The sequence below is a fragment of the Mus caroli genome, unplaced genomic scaffold, assembly GCF_978045245.1.
Source record: "Mus caroli unplaced genomic scaffold, Mus_caroli_1 scaffold_12, whole genome shotgun sequence".
In the NCBI taxonomy this organism is placed as follows: domain Eukaryota; kingdom Metazoa; phylum Chordata; class Mammalia; order Rodentia; family Muridae; genus Mus; species Mus caroli.
The window spans coordinates 43,111,046-43,130,137 of NW_028227267.1; the positions used below are offsets into that span (position 1 = coordinate 43,111,046).

General features: G+C 47.1%; 1 protein-coding gene across 7 annotated transcripts in view; it reads right to left on the reverse strand.

Annotated features, from left to right (window-relative positions):
- Positions 1–19,092, reverse strand: part of Samd4a (sterile alpha motif domain containing 4A) — a 216,553-nt gene that overhangs the window by 22,846 nt on the left and 174,615 nt on the right. For 5 of the 7 annotated variants that reach the window (XM_029469337.2, XM_021181616.2, XM_021181615.2 and 2 more), the window contains 4 exons: positions 14,150–14,259; positions 12,016–12,102; positions 5,037–5,349; positions 1,595–1,680 (listed from right to left, as the gene is read on the reverse strand). In XM_029469337.2, coding sequence (XP_029325197.1) covers positions 1,595–1,680; positions 5,037–5,349; positions 12,016–12,102; positions 14,150–14,259 — 596 coding nt within the window. Of the gene's footprint in view, positions 1–1,594; positions 1,681–5,036; positions 5,350–9,633; positions 9,794–12,015; positions 12,103–14,149; positions 14,260–19,092 lie in introns of those variants that run through there. The other 2 variants (XM_021181621.3, XM_021181619.3) reach the window with 2 other exon arrangements.

A 19,092-nucleotide genomic window follows, 5' to 3' on the forward strand; every position in this document is an offset into this window, starting at 1 on the left:
TCCTCACTCAACATCCCCCTGCTTCCTGGTGTACTGCTGAGATAGAATCTCACATTCCTGCCTCCGCTAGCAGAAGTTGCTCTTCTGCACGTGCCTTTCCCATGTGGGAAACAAAGACATTTATTCTTGAAGGTTGCTTTTACTCAGAGATTTGATCACAGGGAGAGAAAAGTAGCTTGTATACCTACTACCGTTTATCTTCCCCAGTGCCCTTATACCATAAGCCTCTTAGCCCAGGGCTCCCTAAAAGTATACAGAATTCTTGCCTTTCTTTCTATCTTTTTTCCCCTGAGATAAAACCAAGTATAAACATCAGGATTGCAAACAGTGAAGGGTCAGCTGGGGCTCCCAGGGCATGGTCTTGTCCTTTACTGAAACAGGTAAGGAAGGCCTGCAGCCACTGTCAGGCAAGAACTAACAATGTCCTGGGTGAGCTGAGAAACTCTTTTCTAGCTGAAAGTCTGGCTTTGGAGTCACTATTTCAGAGGGTGGCATGACTGAGCTCACGACAGAGATAGTTGATGGTTGCGCAGAGAGCTTCTGGCTGGGCCGATGGGCTATGTGAGTTTCTGCTGCACAGAGAAGACAGTGTCAAGATGAGAGTATGGGGGAGCCGAGAGTGATTGTCTGGGATGGAACCCCAGGAGCATGTGAAGAGGAAGTAATGGGAAGAGCATCAGACCAGAAGAAGGAAGGCTCCCAGAATGGCAAGAGTCGCCTGGGACACTGGGAGATTGAATGGCAGAGCAGAGCAGAGCAGAGCCAGACCTCTGTGCTGGCCACCGACTGCCCATAGGGCCCATTGAACTTGGGGTTCTGACTGCCAACAAGTGGATGTGAGAGGATCTAGCCATCTCATCCTCATACCACCCCCCAAAGGCTTCACTACCTTATTTACCTGGCCCCCTGCCTCCCTGATCTGGATCTGAGAATATGACTCATCAGGACAGGGCACCCCCAGAGCCACTGATTGCCTGGGCCTGAGCCCCAGGCTCTGTTCCCTGTGCATTGCTGAGGAACACCCACAAGCCTAGTCATGATTTCACACGAAGACCAAACTCAGGGAGTCTGCAGTCAATCTGCCTCAGTCTCCTTCCCCAGGTCAGATGGCAAATATAGGTTCTATAACAACCACAAATCTAAACAGGCCAAGCTGCCATCAGTATCCACCCTGGTCATGATTTCTTTTCTGTACTTTCTCTCTCTCCCTCTCTCCCCCAGTTTCTCTACACTAAAAGACACAATATGTCTGATCATGTGGCGTGAAGAAGACTCTATCTAGGGCTGGGCAGCAGTTCTGTGTATTCGTCAGCCCAGATCTGGTCACGTGGATTCTTCTGGGGTCTGAAGCTCTTCCCAGGTACCCTATGACATCAGCATTCTCTGTCTGGTGAATTCCGATGTCAAGGGGACAGTGTCCCATTCGGGAGTCTTAGTCAGAGGTGGCCACAGCCTAGTTCTGTCACAGCTGTTGCTAATGGCCACGTACTCATCAGAAACAAGTTTGTGGGAGACCAAAGCGATTGCATCACAGAAACTCTGAGCAGCATTTCTAAGCAGTGAGAGGGACAGGTTTACCTCAGTTGCTACTCACCTCATGAACGAGACACTTGTCTAAGAGCTGTAGATAGGAGCTTATATTTTCTTCATCAGGTCTGGAGACCAAGAGCTGTGTGCACACTGTGAAGTAAGAAGGCATGAATCAGAACCCTGCATGCACTTCCAGCTCCTGGGCTGTGCCTCTTTCAGGACCAAGGCCTTATGTGGAATGTATGCCTGTGACATTGCATAAGGCTCACAGAGAGCACCAGGAGGCTCATTCCATTGAAGTCAAGTGCTCAGTTGCCACAGGAGCCCTCACCCCCAGAAACTCCTTGGGTTTGTTCCTGTCATAGCATTCTATATTAAGCCCTCAGACACAGGCTTGAAGACAGACGCTCTGTGAGAAGAGAAACAGGGCTCTTGGGTTCTGCGTTTGCAGGTGGTGCTGAGCCCTCTGCCATAGTGTGTGTGTGTGGGGGGAGCAACCCCATTTTATGAATGAACCACACACCCCTCAGCAGGTGGGAAGGAAGTGGTGTTTGTGTGTGAGAGGAAGGAGCCTGGAGCCACATTTTGGCTGGGACGCATGTAGGCGTGCACGGAGCAGAAGAGATCTGCCATTCAGCCACTCACAGGCTTATTTTCTCAATGTGATGCACATTTATCCACACACGCCTTCACCTACACACTCAAGCATGTGCCAGAGAAGATGGGGCAATGTTCCTCTGTGAGAAGAGCACACATATGTACTAGGTTTTCCCCTGCCCCCCATTTTTTTTGACATAGAGTTTCTCTTTGTCGTCCTGGCTGATCTGAAATTCATTCTGTAGACTCAGGCGATCTGCTCATTTCTGCTGCCCCAGGACTGAGATTAAAGGCATGGGCCACCACTGCCCTACAACATACTACAGATTTTATGGGTATGTTCATGGCCCACTTTGGCCTTAATGTAAAGGCCACCTGCAAAAGGAGTCAGAGAGTTGGGTATCTGTCATTTGAATCACACCAAACTTAAAAGCCGGGGATCATATCTGAGACTTTCCCCCTCCTATGTCTTTCCCCATCCTATGTCAGGATGCTGACGTAGATGCCCACCAATTCCGTGTCACTACACACAGACTTCCAGAATAAGTGTTTGCAAAAAACACCATGAAAATGGCCTCAATGTCTACCCATGGGGACCTTGTTAAATAATCTGTACATACAAATGTCAAATAACACACACATACACACACACAGCTGATCAGTATGCCTCCTTAAAGAATGGTGCTTTTGTATTGACATAAAAATGCAAATGTGTAATGTTTATGGAAATAAATATGAAAGGATCTTAAAACCTGTGTGAGAACGGATAGTCACACATATGTGCATGAGGTTTCAAAAGGGCAGCCCCACATTCACTAGTAGCCATCCCGAGAGAGGAGACGGCAGTTTTGGTGGGAGCAGGAAGGTGGTCACTGGTTTCCACTGTTTTATATGGTGTGCTGTGTCACCTGGGTTGTGGCTTCTCACACAGTAGTTACAGTTTAAACAGAGGTGGTGCTAAGGAGTGCTATCTCCCTAGGCTGAGCCCCTCCATGATCCCCTATATACAGGAATGGGATATGGGGGCACTCTCAGGTGGCTTTGTTGGGCTGGGTCTTTCCCAGAATGCAACAGAGCTTAGGGGTGGGAAGGGTGTGAAAAGGCCTGTTCCGGCCACCAGCTCCTTCTCACCCCTGCCCTGGGAAGCTTCGAGTCACCGCCTTCTACATCAGTTTAGTGGATTTAGATCTCTTCAGAAGCTTGGATCAGAGGCAGTGCCCCTCACTTCATTTACAAGGCACAGGTCCATGTCTGTGGGTGAGACTTTGGCTCTTTAAAGGACAAAACTTGGCTCCCCCTTTTTAAAGGAAAAAGATTCGTATCTACTACCATTTTAAAAAATATAATCATAATGTCTTGTGAAGGATGTTGGGGGCACAATTTATTCAAGGATGGTGCATTTTTCAAAACATGGTCATAAAGGCCTAACTGCAGGGAAGACAGAGGGGGTAGTGCAGGCAGGAAGTGGGGTGTGACCCACAGGGTCCACTTAGCTCTGTTCTGCCCAGGAGACACAGCACAGTTTAGTCGTGACTCACTGTACTTATGATCCTGCTCAGGCTATGTGTGTGAGTGTCACCTCTCACCTCCACGGCACCATCAGTCAGGTCCTGAGTACCCCATGGCTGTTAAAAGTGGCCCCGATAGCCTTAGGTTAATGAATGGGGTTAATAGCCAAGCAGGCAGATGGCTGCAACGAAGTGTGAACTGGGTTAAGACAAGGAGAGGACAGGCCGCAAGGACCATGAGAAGGGGACCTCATAGAGCCCCGAGGCCCTGTCAGACTGTCCCTCCTGTGGGGAGACTTGGCTGCCATTTGCAGGATTAGGAAGTGGAACAAAGGTGAAAGAACTGGAGGGAGGGAAGGCGGGCTTCAGCCCAATCTGTCACATGTCAGGTTGTGTGGTACCTTGCTTGAGTAAGCTGAGCGGAGAGACCACTGTCCTGCATCCATGCGGGATGTAATTCTTTCTGGCTAGTAGGGCCCTGGCTTCAGACTCGGGGAAAGTATGTGCAGTTGTTAGCAAGTAAGGAGATGCCTGAGTTTCTGGGAACTCAGACGTAGTCTGTCTGCAGTATAGAACAGGGGTGGCGATTCTTTGGGTTTGGGCTCTATCAGTGTGGCAAAGGGAAGGCATCTCATGGAACTCGGCCATGCTCTACTTTGGGGTACCAAGAAGGTCTCCAGACAACCATGGGGTTGGAGGTGGAGCAGCTGAGGCGTGAAACCCCAACTCTGCCAGGAACTGCGTACATTTTGGTGGACGGCTTACCTCATCTTGGATTCCTCTTTTGTAAAATGGGGCTCACTTAAGTCACCAAGGTAAACCACAGGCGTAACAGCCTCTGGTGCATAAGAATTAATTAGTAGCCACAGTAATTAGCTAACAGGCCAAGACCACCAGAGCATCCCGTGAGGTGGATCAAAGGCGAAAGGAGGGTGTAAACCCAGGGGACTGAATAGAAGCGCCTTGTACTGAGAGGTGTCCTAAGCAGGCCTAGTCTCTGCTGAATCAGTAAATGACCTGGAAGCGCAGGGCCAGGGGGGCTCAGCAGAGGGCGCTCTCTGGGCTCTAGACTGGGACTTCCCCTGTTCCGAGCCAGGGATGCTTTGGGGGAAGGGCCCCTGGTTGAGCAAGGGTTTTGTACTTGGAAGCATCTTTTTCAAAAGTGTCTGCCCCACTTCTTTGTCTCTGAAGGTTCAAGGCCCAATAGATCCAGTATTGGAAGGGCCCAGCATGCCTAGAGAGATCCACAGACTGGAGTTGAGACATCCAATTGGCAAACCTGATTCTGTAGGGGTGCTAACGCCACCTGGTGGTTACTGAAACTCATTCTACGCTCCCCCACCTCATTGCAGCCCTCAGGACTCTTGGGTCTCTGGCTAGGGTTTCCTGAGAGAACAGTACCTTTCCCCATGACTCGGGTGAACTGTCCCGGGAGGTCCCCCTCCGGCAGAGGGGCGACAGCCAGCTCTCCGTCGCAGCTGCTCAGCTGGGGTGGTTGCAGTCCACCGCTGGCACCGGCTGAGGCACTGGCTGTGGCGCTGGTGACTGCTGCGGCGCTGTCTTTGCAGTCAGGGCTTGGGCTCTCCATCAGTGAGGGCTCCCGGCGGCGCACCTCAGGGGTGGTACTGGGAGAGCTGTAGGCCTTGATGGGTGTCAGGATCATCTGATGTAGCTCCTGGAGGGGGGTGCGCAGGCTGCCCCCTTCGATGATGTCCTGGGTTAGAAAGAGGGGGCTTCAGTGAGATCAGGGCAGCTGGCCCCCATCCAGGCCCTTCTCTCTGTCCTTCTCCCAGGGCTACTCCCAGACAGGACAGGACAGGGTAGCTGGGATTTAGTAGGGGATAGATGGTTTTAGATAGAGTCTGAAGACAAACATGTTTCATGTATAACGGAACTGATGGATAGATAATTGCATGTATACACAAGTCGGAGGCTGGGCAGATGTCTCAACTGTTAAAGTGCCTGCAGTGTGGGCCGGGGGTGGTGGCTCATGCCTTTAATCCCGGCGCTTGGGAGGCAGAGGCAGGTGGATTTCTGAGTTCGAGGCCAGCCTGGTCTACAAAGTGACAGTCATATAGGTCACTTTGTGTATATATTTAGATATTCTTGGCATTACTTATTAGAAAAAGGAATGTAAGTGTTTCTGGTAGGGATGATGGGGTTGGGAGAGGCCCAGGGCTGTCTGGGTGTGGGGGGTAGGATGAGCCCCTGCCACAATTCACCAACAGTGTTTATGCAGCTCTGATTGGTTCTCTCTGGGTCCTAGAAGGAATCTGCCTATCAGGGTCTCGATTACAAATGAAGCACTTCAAATCCCGAGAGCCCAGATTAGCAAGAACACAATTTTAAAAGCTTGACATACAGAATTCCAAAGTATCTCTAAGATGCTCGTGTATCAAGAAAATGGCTTGATGGTGTCAATGGGTGCAGCACTCTGACCCTAACCTTTCCCATGAGTGGACAGGACAAAGGGAAGCTGCTGGAGACAGGCTTGGGGTGCGACTCAGTTCTGAAAGGCAGCCGACATTGGCAAGCCAAACTCTTTCAGCTGGTGGGAGGCTGCTATTTGGGTGGGCTGTGTGTGTGGAAATGAAGCATGAATTGTGATTTGATCTAGTTGCCACAAGTTTTATTTATGAAGGAAGTGAAATTCTAATTAGCCCCAGAAATACCCCAAGCCTGCTCACAGCTACCACATAGTCTAAGTTGAAGAGAAAGTTAACCACCTCTGTTCCCCCGACTCTTAGGTTTTAGATATAAGTTCTCCCTCTATGCATCAGGTTGGCCTGGAAATCAAAATATCCCTGCCTCAGCCTGAGTCTCAGTCCTGTATCCTGACACCTAAAGCGAGACATCCATTTGCCTCTGTGAAAAGGCTTCAGGAGGAAGTATGACCCCTTGCTTGGAAACACAGTGGTATGAGGAGCCAGGTCTGAGCTGCTCTCAACATGTGTCCTTTATTGCCCCCAACTTCCCTGGAGTCTTGGGTCAGCGTGGAAGGACATCCCTGACTTTGGGCCTTGTCTTGATATGAGAAAGGGGCAGGGCAGGTGGAGGCAAGCTAGCTAAATAAGCCACATTCAAAGAATACCTACTGCCTCTCCTGACTCAGCCACCTGAGAAATGCTTGTACTGTGTTTCAACCTCTATTCAGCTCATCTCTGAAGAAGGGGAGGGGGCAGATGGGACTAACCAGAGGCCACATGAGGGCTTGCCATGCCATCTTGATGGCCAATGTCACCCAGGAGAGCAAATGTGTTTGAGACACTGTCAATTGCTCCAGAGCCCTCTCTGGCTTGCACCACATGGCTGGACTTCATGGTTTGGGTGAAAGATTTTGGTTACACTAAGAGCTAAACTGTTTTCCAAGAAACTGATATACCCAAACCAAATGTTAGCTCCTATGTTAACCTACAAGGGAGATGGAGCTAACATACCAAGAAAAGAAACTGCAGACGGCTCAGTTAGTAAAATGCTTATTTTGACAGTTGGAGTCCCTAGAAGTTACATTAATAATAATAATACTACTAAGAAGTCAGGTGTAGCAGCAGTCCCAGAGCTGAGGAGACAGAGAGAAGCAGATGTTTGCAGCTCACTGGCTCGGTAGCTTAGCCTGTTTGGTGAGTTCCAGGCTGGTGACAGACCCTGTCTCAATAACCTGACCATCAAGTTTACATTCCAGATCTCAACTGAGTGCCATATTGAGAAGCAGGCCAGGAGATGGTCTCAACGGATCCCAGTCTGGTGTTCTCCTTAACCCGTGGGAATTCATTTTCCACCCTGACAAGTCTCTATTGATCCTTCCTGCCCCAAATATAAGCCTGCATTATAAATACAAAGGCAAAGCGAAGCTGTCAGTGACCCCCCTCTCAGAGCTACCAAGCAAGGACTTGTGGGAAAGCAGATGACAGGAAGTCAGGCCCATGGGTGGCACCTCAGAGACTCTTGGGGACAAGCAAGAAAAAAAATGATAGTAACATCAACCTAGCACTGGCCTTCCAGGAGGCCGGTTGGCAAAGTGCTTGTTTTATAAGTTGCAGTCCCCAGAGGGGGGAAGGCTGGCTCTGTATCTTTCCTGGGCATAGGATAATAACAATGTATAGACAATCAGAAAGAGAGCTTTGGGCAGCACAGTGCTCCTAGCTTCTATGTCACATGTCAGGATATCCTTTCCCTCCAGGTGGTGATAATTTGAAGCTTTCATAATATATAAGGCTCCTGTTTCTACCTACATCTGTTCTCTCTCTCTGTGTTTTCCCATCAGTCTGCAGCTGAGCTCAACAGCAGCTGGGCACTGTTCTAGGCTGGGAATATAAAAACAAATCCTCATTCCTATCCCAAGAGACTCAGTGTTCCTCAGACCCATATAGCAAGATAGTGTTAGGACAAGACAGGGACTCAGGGTTGAGAGGTGGGCCTGCTGGCTTACACATTTATGATCTCCCCCCCCCCCACTATCTCTCCTCTTTCTCCATCTGTCTGTCTGTCTGTCTCTTTTCCCTACCTGTCTACCTGTGTGTTGCATTTATGGAAAAGGCCAGCAAATATCACAAGGGACAATGGGATGGAAGGAGGGATACCAAGAAATGAAGGAAGGTGATCTTGAAGATGGATCATAAAGCGACTTGCTAGTGAAGGTGTGCGCCTCTGAGTTCCACTTTCTCATAAGAAGCTACTGTCCTGATTGCCTTGTGAGGAGGCTGTTGTAGGGCCAGATGTAATGGTGTGCACAAAACCCGTCTTGGCTGTATCCACCTAATATGTCTTGCTAGTATATGGCATTATTACCTAGAAATATTTACTACTCAAAACTATCAAGTTGAATTCCGATTTCTCTGCAGCAGTTTCGAAAAAACAGGATCACTGACTGATGTAACTTCAAAAGGCCAAGATCTAGACTGTGTGAAGAAAAGGCGTAGACATTCGAGAAGCAGTTTTCTCTCTTTGAATAGGAATAAACAGAACTTGTGTGTGTGTGTGCGTGCACGTGTGCACACACACACACACACACACACACACAAACTAATGCATCTCCCTAGATCCTTGATAACATCAAGGCTGTAAGCTGAGAAAATGGAAGTGTTTCACAATCTGGGAATGTTTGGAAAAGGGTCAATGTGTAAAAGCACATGGAGACATTTTCTTACTAAATATTAATATTAAAAATCTCTTCCATTCTGAATTTCCTTTTTTTTTTTTCTCTTGCCTTTCCAACAACTCATGAAGCCTACAGATGTGTTTATGCCTCATCATACAGTCATGAGGTGACGTCAGGCTTTCTGCTTCTGATCTCTACTGTTCTCCTGAGACCTTTTCTCACTCTGGCTGACGTGCCCAGCCAATCGGGGCAATGTCTGGTCTTCACAGTTCATGGCACATTCAGAGAACTTACTGGGATTGCTCTGCTCCCTCTCTGGTCCCTTGAGGCAGGGCTTACAGCCCAGCCTCTGTTATCACAAGGTCCTGTCTGATGGCACTCCCTAGAGGCTGTTCTTCAGCATTTGTAACTCAGCACACTCTTGGGGACACCTACTTCCAGTTACCTACAATTCTCTCCCATCTGGGTCATTCATGACCTGCCACATTAGAACTCCCAATCTGCTTTCTGGCCACTGACTTGCTGTTTCCACCTTGGTGTCCCACAGGGGCCACAACAAACTGAACTCCTTTCCTCTTCAGGCCCCCAATAAGTCCTGTGACTTATATGTGCTCAAATGCCAGAGCATATGACCCAAACCTTCTAACAACGGCTGGACTCCCTCTTCAGGGGCTCTGCATCCCCTCCTTCTTTGTCTCTGTTTTGGTTTAAGGTCCCATCAAAACAGCTGTGGTCTCTTTGACTGCCCCCAGCAGCATCTAGCCTCTACCCAGGTGTCTAGGGACGTTCTTTTTGGCCTTGGTGATGGTATACCATCACCCCGGGTTGTGTGCTCAGCAGCTACTATATCTTTCTGTCCCGGTGCACATTCCAAGCTACCCAGGGCCAGGAACCACATACCACTCACAGTTAACCTGCAAGGATGGGCAAAGTGCGTCCAAACATCTGTTCAGCAAGCATTCAGTAACGGAACGGAAGGGCTTGGAGCCTGTAGTCAGCAGCTTCTTCGCATTATGAACTAGCTATGGGCGGGGTCTCAGCCATCTCCTTAGAAATGTGGGTTCTATGTGAGGTAAGAATGCCAGAGGCAGGCAGGGGAATTGTGATGACCATTCCAATAGTGCCATCAGCTGGGGTTGGGAGAATGCCTTTAGCTGAGTCTCTGAGCCACCAGTAGTAGCAGGTGACAGCTCCCTTCCTAAAACAGCAGGAAAGATTTCAGGAGATGGAAGGAGAGAGTTGGGGGCTCAGTCTTCAGGGATGTGTAGTGAAGGGAGAGCCCCGAGCTCAGGGTATCAGAACACAGGGTGTCAGCTTAATGCAGCCATCCAAAAGGCATGGCTTTCCTCTCTCCAGGAAGTCAAAGACAATGAGCTTGGCATCTTTTTATCTTTTCCATTTCAGGAAACCATGGTGAAAGCACTGTTGTATAGTCAATGTAATTATAGATATAACTCTAGAACACAGAGCATTCCTGACTTAACTGACACCAAGTCAAAAGAACATGACCCTCGTAACACACACACACACACACACACACACACACAGAGACATACACAGACACACACAGACACACAGAGAGAGACACACACACAGACACAGACACATACACACAGACACACAGAGACATACACAGACACACAGATACACACAGCTATACACAGACAGACACACACAGACACACAGAGACACACACAGACACACAGACACACACAGATACACACAGACAGACACACACAGAGACACACACAGACACACAGACATACACAGATACACACAGACACACATACACAGACACACACACACACAGAGACACACACACACACACACGACATACGGTACATGTATGTCAGCTTAAGGATGAGGGCAAGAGGGAGGAGCTCTGCTTTCCCATCCCCAGAGGCTGTTAATGAATTCTTAAAGGATGCTCTAGAAACGAACTGACTCACAATATAATCTTCATTCAGAACACTTTCTGTAGTTTCCAATGGACACGGGGTAAATTGGCCTTTTGAATGTTCTCCAAAAGAGAACAGTTTCTTAGATTAAAAATAGCCATAATCACTCCGTTAGACAAGCTGCTTGGCAGAGGACTTAGCATAAAATTAAGAACAACACCCAAACCTCGGGTTTAGGTGGAGAGCTTGCACGAAATGTGTGGTTCCCTTTGTTTAGGAACGCTCTTTAATCAGGATGAGCATGTGAGCACTTCTTACCTATCTGCCTAAAAGGATTTAAAAAGAATTTTCTTTCTTATATGTATATTTTCCAAAAATGATGTTTTATGTTACATATTAAATGCAACTTAACAGTATACATGCGCACACACACACACACACACACATACAATTAAGTGCACATATACCTTTGTGAACAACTTATAAAAACATTCCCACTCCATTAAGTCACCTGCTTTAGGAACTTGCTAGAGCCCTGCCTCACTTAGTACTCTGTCCCTTCCTGAAGGCTCCCTGGAGTTTCTAAGAGGTTCAAACTCACAATCTATAGCTTGCGTTGACAGCTAGTGAGATGCCAGGCATCTGGAAACTGCTCTCCACACCAGAGCAAACAGGTAGCTTCACAAACAAGGAACCGCTGTTAGTCTGCAGGCATTTTTGTGTTTCCATGAGAAAAATCAGCACAGAAAGGAACCTGGGACCCATAATTCACTCATCACTGCCGGCTGGTGTCAGGATTCACAGCTGTGGACTGTTTTTGGCGTTACACATTTTTGTAGTGGTTCCTGTCTGAGTCATGGAGGTGGATCCTGTGGTTAAGCTGAACACTAAAGCCAACTCTATCTGTGCCAATACTTTCTACCCCCCGTGAAACCTATGGTGAACCTGTGGATGTTTGCCTCTCCTGGATTTCTTTCTCCAATCCAGACATGGGCGCTAGACAGCAGGCCTAGGCACACCAGCCCTTCATGTGCTGTTCTGTGACTGCTGTTGCTGTCTGTAGGACAACTTACCAGACTCTCGTTGCCTACAAGACTGAGGTGATGGACAGAGCAGAGGGAGCATTGGCTTCTGAAGCTCATCCAAGGCAAACCCAGTAGGTCCGCAGCAGCTTGAACCCAGAGGATTTAATTCATTATAGCATCAGGATCCAAGGACGCATCGGTAACCAGGAACCTTCACACTGGTCATTTCCCTTTCTCTGACAGACAGGGAAGTCACATGGCACCCTATGTTCTAGTAAGTGACACGCTAAATGGTGTTCCTTTAGTCTGTGTTCCCACAAGGAAGGTGGAAATGTGTCCTGGGCCCATTGCTCGCTTACCCTTTCCAAAGACTTCAGGAGGTTCTGTCTTTCTTTGAGCTTCTGAATACTGATTACAATTTTGTGTCTTGCGCCTTTGGTAACATTCTGTAATCAGATGCAACAATATATTAGAACATAACATATTCAGGAATCAGCTTAGAGGCTCTCAGAGGCTGGGCTCTACTTAGTCTTTTGTTCCTACATGTTCACAGGCAGGCCGGGATACATTTCTCTCTTGTTGCTACCACTGTCCGAAAACCCTTCTTAGTCAATATACTAACTCCGTCTGGCTACCTGTTTGCCCATGACCTTTAAGACAGAGAGCCACATAACAGCCAATTATCCCACCCAATGTGAGATGTCTTCACCTTCACCATGTTAAATGACCTTTTTGGTTTTGTTCAGGACACTCCTGTCTTCAGGTTGTCTTACTTCAGTCCCTCTTGGTTTCTCTGGAGGCTGCAGTATTGCTGTTTTTTGCTTTCTTGGGGCAAAGGACGTGAAGCCCAGTACTGCCCATGTGCACCAACCACCACACAGGGAAATTCTGTTCCTTTACGACCATCCTTTTCCTTTCCATTATGAAAAGTGGAATTTACTTCACTCTAGGTAAGCATGCAGAGTTGTGGATTTTTTATTTTAAACTGGCCACAGCAGTCAGTGGGGGGACTTCCTTAGAACCTTGTGGATTGTGGTCGCTATACACTTCCCAGTAAAAAGGGTCCCTTGTTCTAAGCAGGTCTCTAATGCAGTGTTCTGGCCATCTCTGTTCCCTGGCAACCATTCTAGAGTTTCTCCTTCACTAGTGAAGGGCAGAGGGTGGCAGGGGCATCTCTGCCCCTGCAAACACTGGGGATATATTTCTGTTTCGCTGTACTTTTCGGATCCAGTAAATTCAATTATTTTGTAAAGTTTGGGTCAGGCTCTAGCGCTACCATCCTTGGCAGGACTTTCTCTCTTTTTTAAAATCTGAACAACTGATGAGTTGGCTTTTTCTCTCAACTTTGACCTAAACACAGATTGCTCTTTGAAATAGTTCCTGTCAAACCCTGGGATCCGAAGCAGCAGCTGAGATCCAAACAGTGGTGGGAGAAATGCTAGGAAGTTGAAATTAGTGCCTTTCGTTCTCTGAGAGTGTGCAGTGACTCTGGGCTTTGTCTCGTTCTCAGCCCTGGTATTTAGCCAGGCCTACAGAAGGGGATCTGAGGGCACTGACTAAGTACAGGAAAAGCAGAGGTCAGTGGGGAGCCATGTGGCAGCCAGGCCCTGCCCCACACGCTCCAATCTCTCCTTCCTGTGCAACGAATATTAACTCATTTAGACCACCGGTTTCTTCGAATTGTCGCTCAAAGGAAACTGGGGTCAATTTGAAAAAAATGCAAATAGCATTTTAAACAAGAGAAACAAAAACACACATTAGATCTGTTGGCCAGAGCCTGGCATGGCAGAAATGGTTTCTGGGGTGCTGCTGATGGGTGTTTGCCCTCAGATTTTGTGGGGAGAGACTTAGGAAGGAAGGAGAGATTCTGCTCTTTTATGGCTTCAGAAGGGAAAAAAATTCTAAGGCCCGGATAACTTAGCCGCCCTCACTGGCCCATGCCATTTGGGGTGGTCAGAAGAATGTATTTTAAACAATTTACTCTGATCTCAGCTAAGACAGTGTGAATGATTTTGGAAGAGTGTCCTGGAGTGGCTAGTGTTTCCTCTGGCTGGTCCAGTTAGAAGTTAGTGGATGTGTGACCAGACTGGATAAACAGACGAGGAATCTGTCCCTATCCAAACAAGTCTTGGCTTGGTGGAGGAAAGAGAAGAACCAGGGGAAAGCTCTTTGGAACACTTATGTGACACCACACCTGGCAGTACCACAGGGTCTTCCTTAGCACCCAGAGTTTGAAGGTGCACTTGGCTCTGTCTTTTCCTAACTTCCTCTCCCTTGCCTTGGCCCGTGACTGCCTGCTGATCTTTATCTTCCACTGAACTGTCAAGGCAAGAAACTAGTTTACTCACCGTGGGACACCAGCCAGCACCAGGCAGCTCCTAGATCCGGGCAAGCTACGGAGTGGATAAGGTCTGTTTCTGCATCCAAGACAAGGTCTGTCTGATGCTGAACCTCAAGACCTTGTCTCAGGGAAGGGGCCCCTCAGGCACATACCTGAGCCTCCAGTTGACACTCAGTGAGGGCCATCATTTCCTCATAAGACATCTGCGAGAAGAGCGCAGCGTACTTGTGCAGGCGGAGGCTTTTTAACCAAGCTGGAACATCTATGGTGCAAGATGCGCAAGAGATGGAAGGAGAAATGAAAGGGACAAGAAGGGATGATGAAAGATGGGAGGGCAGAGAGGGGGAAGGGCGATGGCCAGAGGGAAAAAAAAAGAAAAAGTTATTACTTAACTTAGGTAGCAACTGATGGCTCACAGATTAGGGCTAACCCTGGCAACCCCACTGGGCCTTAAAGTTTACCTAGACCAGGCACTGCTAACTTGGGGTTTAAGTATTTCAGGAGAAACAGGAATTCCCTAGAATACTTGTGTGTGTGTGTGTGTGTGTGTGTGTAGTTTTCTACAGCGCCTTTAAAGTTATCAAAGGAGTTCATCACAATAAAGTAAAACACAAAGAGCCACTGCTTTAGCTGGGCCAACTTACTGTTGTCTTGGGAAGAACTGACTTAGAAAATGCCCAAAGTAGATACAATAGTCTATACCCTCAGGACACTATTTTTCTTTTTTTGAAACTTAGTATAAATCTCTGAAAGCTATGTCAGCCACTTCGAGAAGCTAGAACCATGTGCAGTAGTTGTACTCCATCACTTCCTTGCCTGGTGTTTCTTTCACCTTCCCTGGCCCCCTGTGGGATAAAGGGCATCCTGGACTACCAGTATTACCACTGTTGTGGGATAGCTGCCAGTCATTTCTCCATAAGAAACATCACAACACAGAGGACCCAAACCTTGCCTAGATCCCAGGATAAAGGAAATGCCAAGGTACAACTGAAACAAATCCCAGGCATGGTGTTTTAGAGTTAAGAAAATTACTGGATTGAAGAGCGACTGAGTCATTACTTTGCTAATTGCAACTAAAATAAATCATTTACCCAAAGTCTAAAGTCAGAATTTTTGAGCTGATAAGACCTGAGATCATCTTTCCCTAACCCTACTCACCATACAGATGGCAGCGTTGTGCCATTAAGTCTAGATCACAGAGAAAGAATGTGGTCAAGTGGGGACTAGAACTCAGGTCCTTCTGCAGCTCAGCTCTTTGCTACATTGCACCAAGGACTACAGAGATCACCAGCCATAGAGCTAAGTAAATAGAGATTGAGAGTATTTTGAGATTCCAAGGTACTGGGAAAGTATCATTCATGCTTTCTATAGGGCATCATCATATTGCTAATCATATTGGTCACAAGATTTTGTACTATTGATTATAAAGTGGTTTACTCTGAGGCACTGATGAGCCGGCCACACACATTCAAAGGTAGGTGGGAACTTTGGGTTTTCCAATGTGTAGAGTAGATAGCCAGGACTGAGGGAAGACAGTTTGCCTCCCAGGAAAACCAAACCCAGGCTCAGGGAGTGTGGACAGGGTTGGTCTCCTTAAAAAAAAAAAAAAAGCCAGGCAGCCAGGCATAGCAGGTGATCATTGGCCTGCTGCTGAGTGATCTTGTGCAGAGCAAAGATGGAAGATTTCTGAGAATTAGAACTGAACGTTCAGTTAAGGACAGACACCATCGTTTCAGGCTAGAAATTATTTGATTCTTTGCTTGGAAGGTCTTCAATCTACTGTGACAAAAGAGATTCCCTCTGGGACCATCATTGAATAAACTCAGGCAAGGCTTTTCCAGGTACACAGTGCTAACTCCTACCATAATTTTCAGCACAAACCATCTCTGGATCACCATTTCTGGACATGCTAGCCCGTAGTCTGGTACTTTTCCTGATATAATGTCCTGGAGCCCTTTTACCAGACTTCACTCTCTGTCAGTTATTTGTTTTTGTGGAAACAGTGGTAACACTTGTACAGGCAAGGGTAACCATAGGTTGACATCGGTAGCCAGGTTAACTACAGCTCTGGTGTTCTGATCACTTGGTCACCAGGTTTTGTGTTGCCATTCATATCTTTTTTTTTTTTTTTTTTGGAGACAGGGTTTCTCTGTGTAGCCCTGGCTGTCCTGGAACTCACTCTGTAGACCAGGCTGGCCTCGAACTCAGAAATTCACCTGCCTCTGCCTCCCAAGTGCTGGGATTAAAGGCGTGTGCCACCATGCCCTGCCATTCATATCTTTTAAAAAAAAATCCCAACCACTGCTCAGAAAATACAATGGTCATGATTCAGAGAAGTCTGGTTAATCCAATGCTAAACTTTGATACAACTCATCACAAGAGGGATGGAGCAGTTCCATGAACTCTCTCTTGTTCTTGTTCTTGTTCTTGTTCTTGTTCTTGTTCTTGTTCTTGTTCTTGTTCTTGTTCTTGTTCTTGTTGTTGTTCTTCTTCTTCTTCCTCCTCCTCCTCCTCCTTCTTCTTCTCCTTCTCCTCCTCTTCTTCCTCCTCCTCCTCTTCTCCTCCTCCTTCTCCTTCTCCTCCTTCTTCTTGTTTTTCTTGTTCTTCATCTCCATCTCTGTCTCCTCCTTCTCCTTCCTTTCTTCCTTTAAACCAAGTGCCCTAAAGCTTAATCATGCAAAATCCACTGATGGTAAGATAAATAAACTCCTCAGACTTAAAGATACGTTGCAAAGTTTAAGTCAAGAAGCATGAGGGGCAACTCTTGGCTTACTAAATGCTAGTTCCTTTCTAGAAAGTAGCTTGGACAACTGGGGTCTCTTGGAATAGGCAGGTCTGGCCTCATTCATTTCTTCAAAATGCAGGTCAGAGGGTGAAGTTTTTCTAAAAAAGGTTCCTACAACCATTCCACAACAGGATGAACTAGGCCTTCCTGAAGACTTATCTCCAGACACATTCCTGGGAAATGTAGGCTCCTTCAACCTGTACATCCTTAAGGAGGTCAGCCTACTTGCATAGCGCGTAGCTCAGTACCATGTATCTAAGGAGCTCCCTCTCCTTCCTGCAGGGAGAATGGGTGAGCAATGAGAAGGAAATCTCAGTCCTTAGGAATGCAACCTCCCAGCTATACATTAAGACCCTGTCTCTACAACAACAATGAATCCCAAAAGAACAACAGAGAAAAAAATAGCCTACCGACCATTCTCTCTCTGGCTGGTAGGGGAGAGACTTTCTCTTGCCAGAGATTTAAAAAGAACTCCATTAAGTGGGAAACAAGCAAGAGAAGAGTCTTGACTTTCATTCCTACATGCAAGAACTCCAATGACTGGGTTGCTGGATTCTCTAAGAAGTTAGCCAGGGATGAACTCCGAGAAAAGCTTAGATGTCAGTCTGTTGGAGGCAATGTTGAAAACTGTTTGAACTTCTCAGCTTGGATCTCCTCATTTCTGTGTGAAAAGCTGTGGCTATGGTTGGAAGAGTCTGCAGAGAGTCTGGCAGAGAAGCTGAAATGTAAATTCAGCATATATGTCTTCAGAGTACAATTGTTTAGCTTCATCTAGGTTGCTTCTGTTGGATATAGAAATGCAGGTCCCAAGCTAGAGAGACATCCTCTCATGGGGTGTAAGAGAGATACTCTTGTTATAAATGAGGGGGAATTCCCTGCCAACTAAGGAAATGTTATTTACTCAACATTTACTAGATGCCATTTGTTCAGGTCAGACTCTGTGAAGGCATGTTCTTGTTATTAAGGAATTTGTGACCCAGAGAGCATGACTGAATCCTGTGCAAAAATTATAACAGTTCCAGTCTAAGTGCCGAGAATACCCAAATCCTGTGGTAGTGCAGAACAAAGAACACTTGGTTTTGCCAAGGTAGCTGGAGGAAGCTCCTTACATTCCCTTACTGCTTGGAAGACCAGCAGCTTGGAGTCCACTGGGAAAACCACATTGTAGAAGCCATTTCATACAGTAGGAACATCAGAAGCAAAATCCAGAGCCTTGGGGACATTTAGGGTAGAGAAAACACCTGGTGAATGGTGGAAACAGAGACAAAGTGGGGACACATAGGCAGGTGGTCAGGTGCCTGAAATATGAAATGTCAAAACAAGGAAAGTAGAGTTTTGTCTTGTGGGTGATGGAAAGCTATTGAAATCTGCTCACTGGAAGCCTAGGTGATGTGTCAGAAGGATGACGTTGGTCATGGGAAGGTAGCTGGAGTCTGTGAGAAATGCCAGCCTGTGAGCTTAGGAAACCTTGAGGGGGACTTGAGGAAGGTGGGAGGGGGATGAAAGGATACAAACTGATGGTACTGGGATGTCAGGAAGAGTAGGGAGGGATGGAAACAAAGGAACTGAAGATGGCTCCTTTGGTTCAAGTTTGGTGAGAGGGAAAACAAGTAGAGAGCCAGCAGACTAAGACCTTGGGAGAAGGCTGAGCTGAAGAACAGCTAGCCTTGTCAACATACATGCTTGCTGGCTTTGTCATGGAAGTAGATGCAGCCACATAGCCAAGGGACACTGAGTGAGACCAGAATAGAGCCATGGTGAAGCTTTGGGGTGGCAAGCTTTGAGGGGAGAGGTTTAGGAAGAGAGGGCTCAAGCACCATCATCTATACGCATAATAAGAGGCCTTGCGAAGCTCCTTCCAGCTCCTGTTGCAGGAAATGTTGGTTTATCTTCGCCTGGCCATTTTGGGTAACATATTTATCTTACATACGTGCTATGTACACCCACAGGTCTTCAACAATGGAATCAAAGTTTTACACTATGTCACTTTTTTTCTCCTTTTAAAGTTTGGATACCTTAACTACAGAGAGATTTTGTGTTATGTCCTTAGCTCACATGGAAGCTGAGTTTCAGTGAGAACCTGGGCTGCTTTTCTATTATGCCTCTCATGCCAGGTCAACAAGCTATGCGGCACCCAACCTCAAATGAGCACAAGCTGATGAGGGAGGCAAAGAAGGGGGAGAGATGAAGGTAGCTCTTTTTCTAGAAGAGAGAAACATGGATGAGCAGTTTTTCATGAGAGAGCGTATTTGTGGCACTCTTGGTACCTGATGACAGAAACCAACTCTTATTCCTCTCAGAGCACTAGGC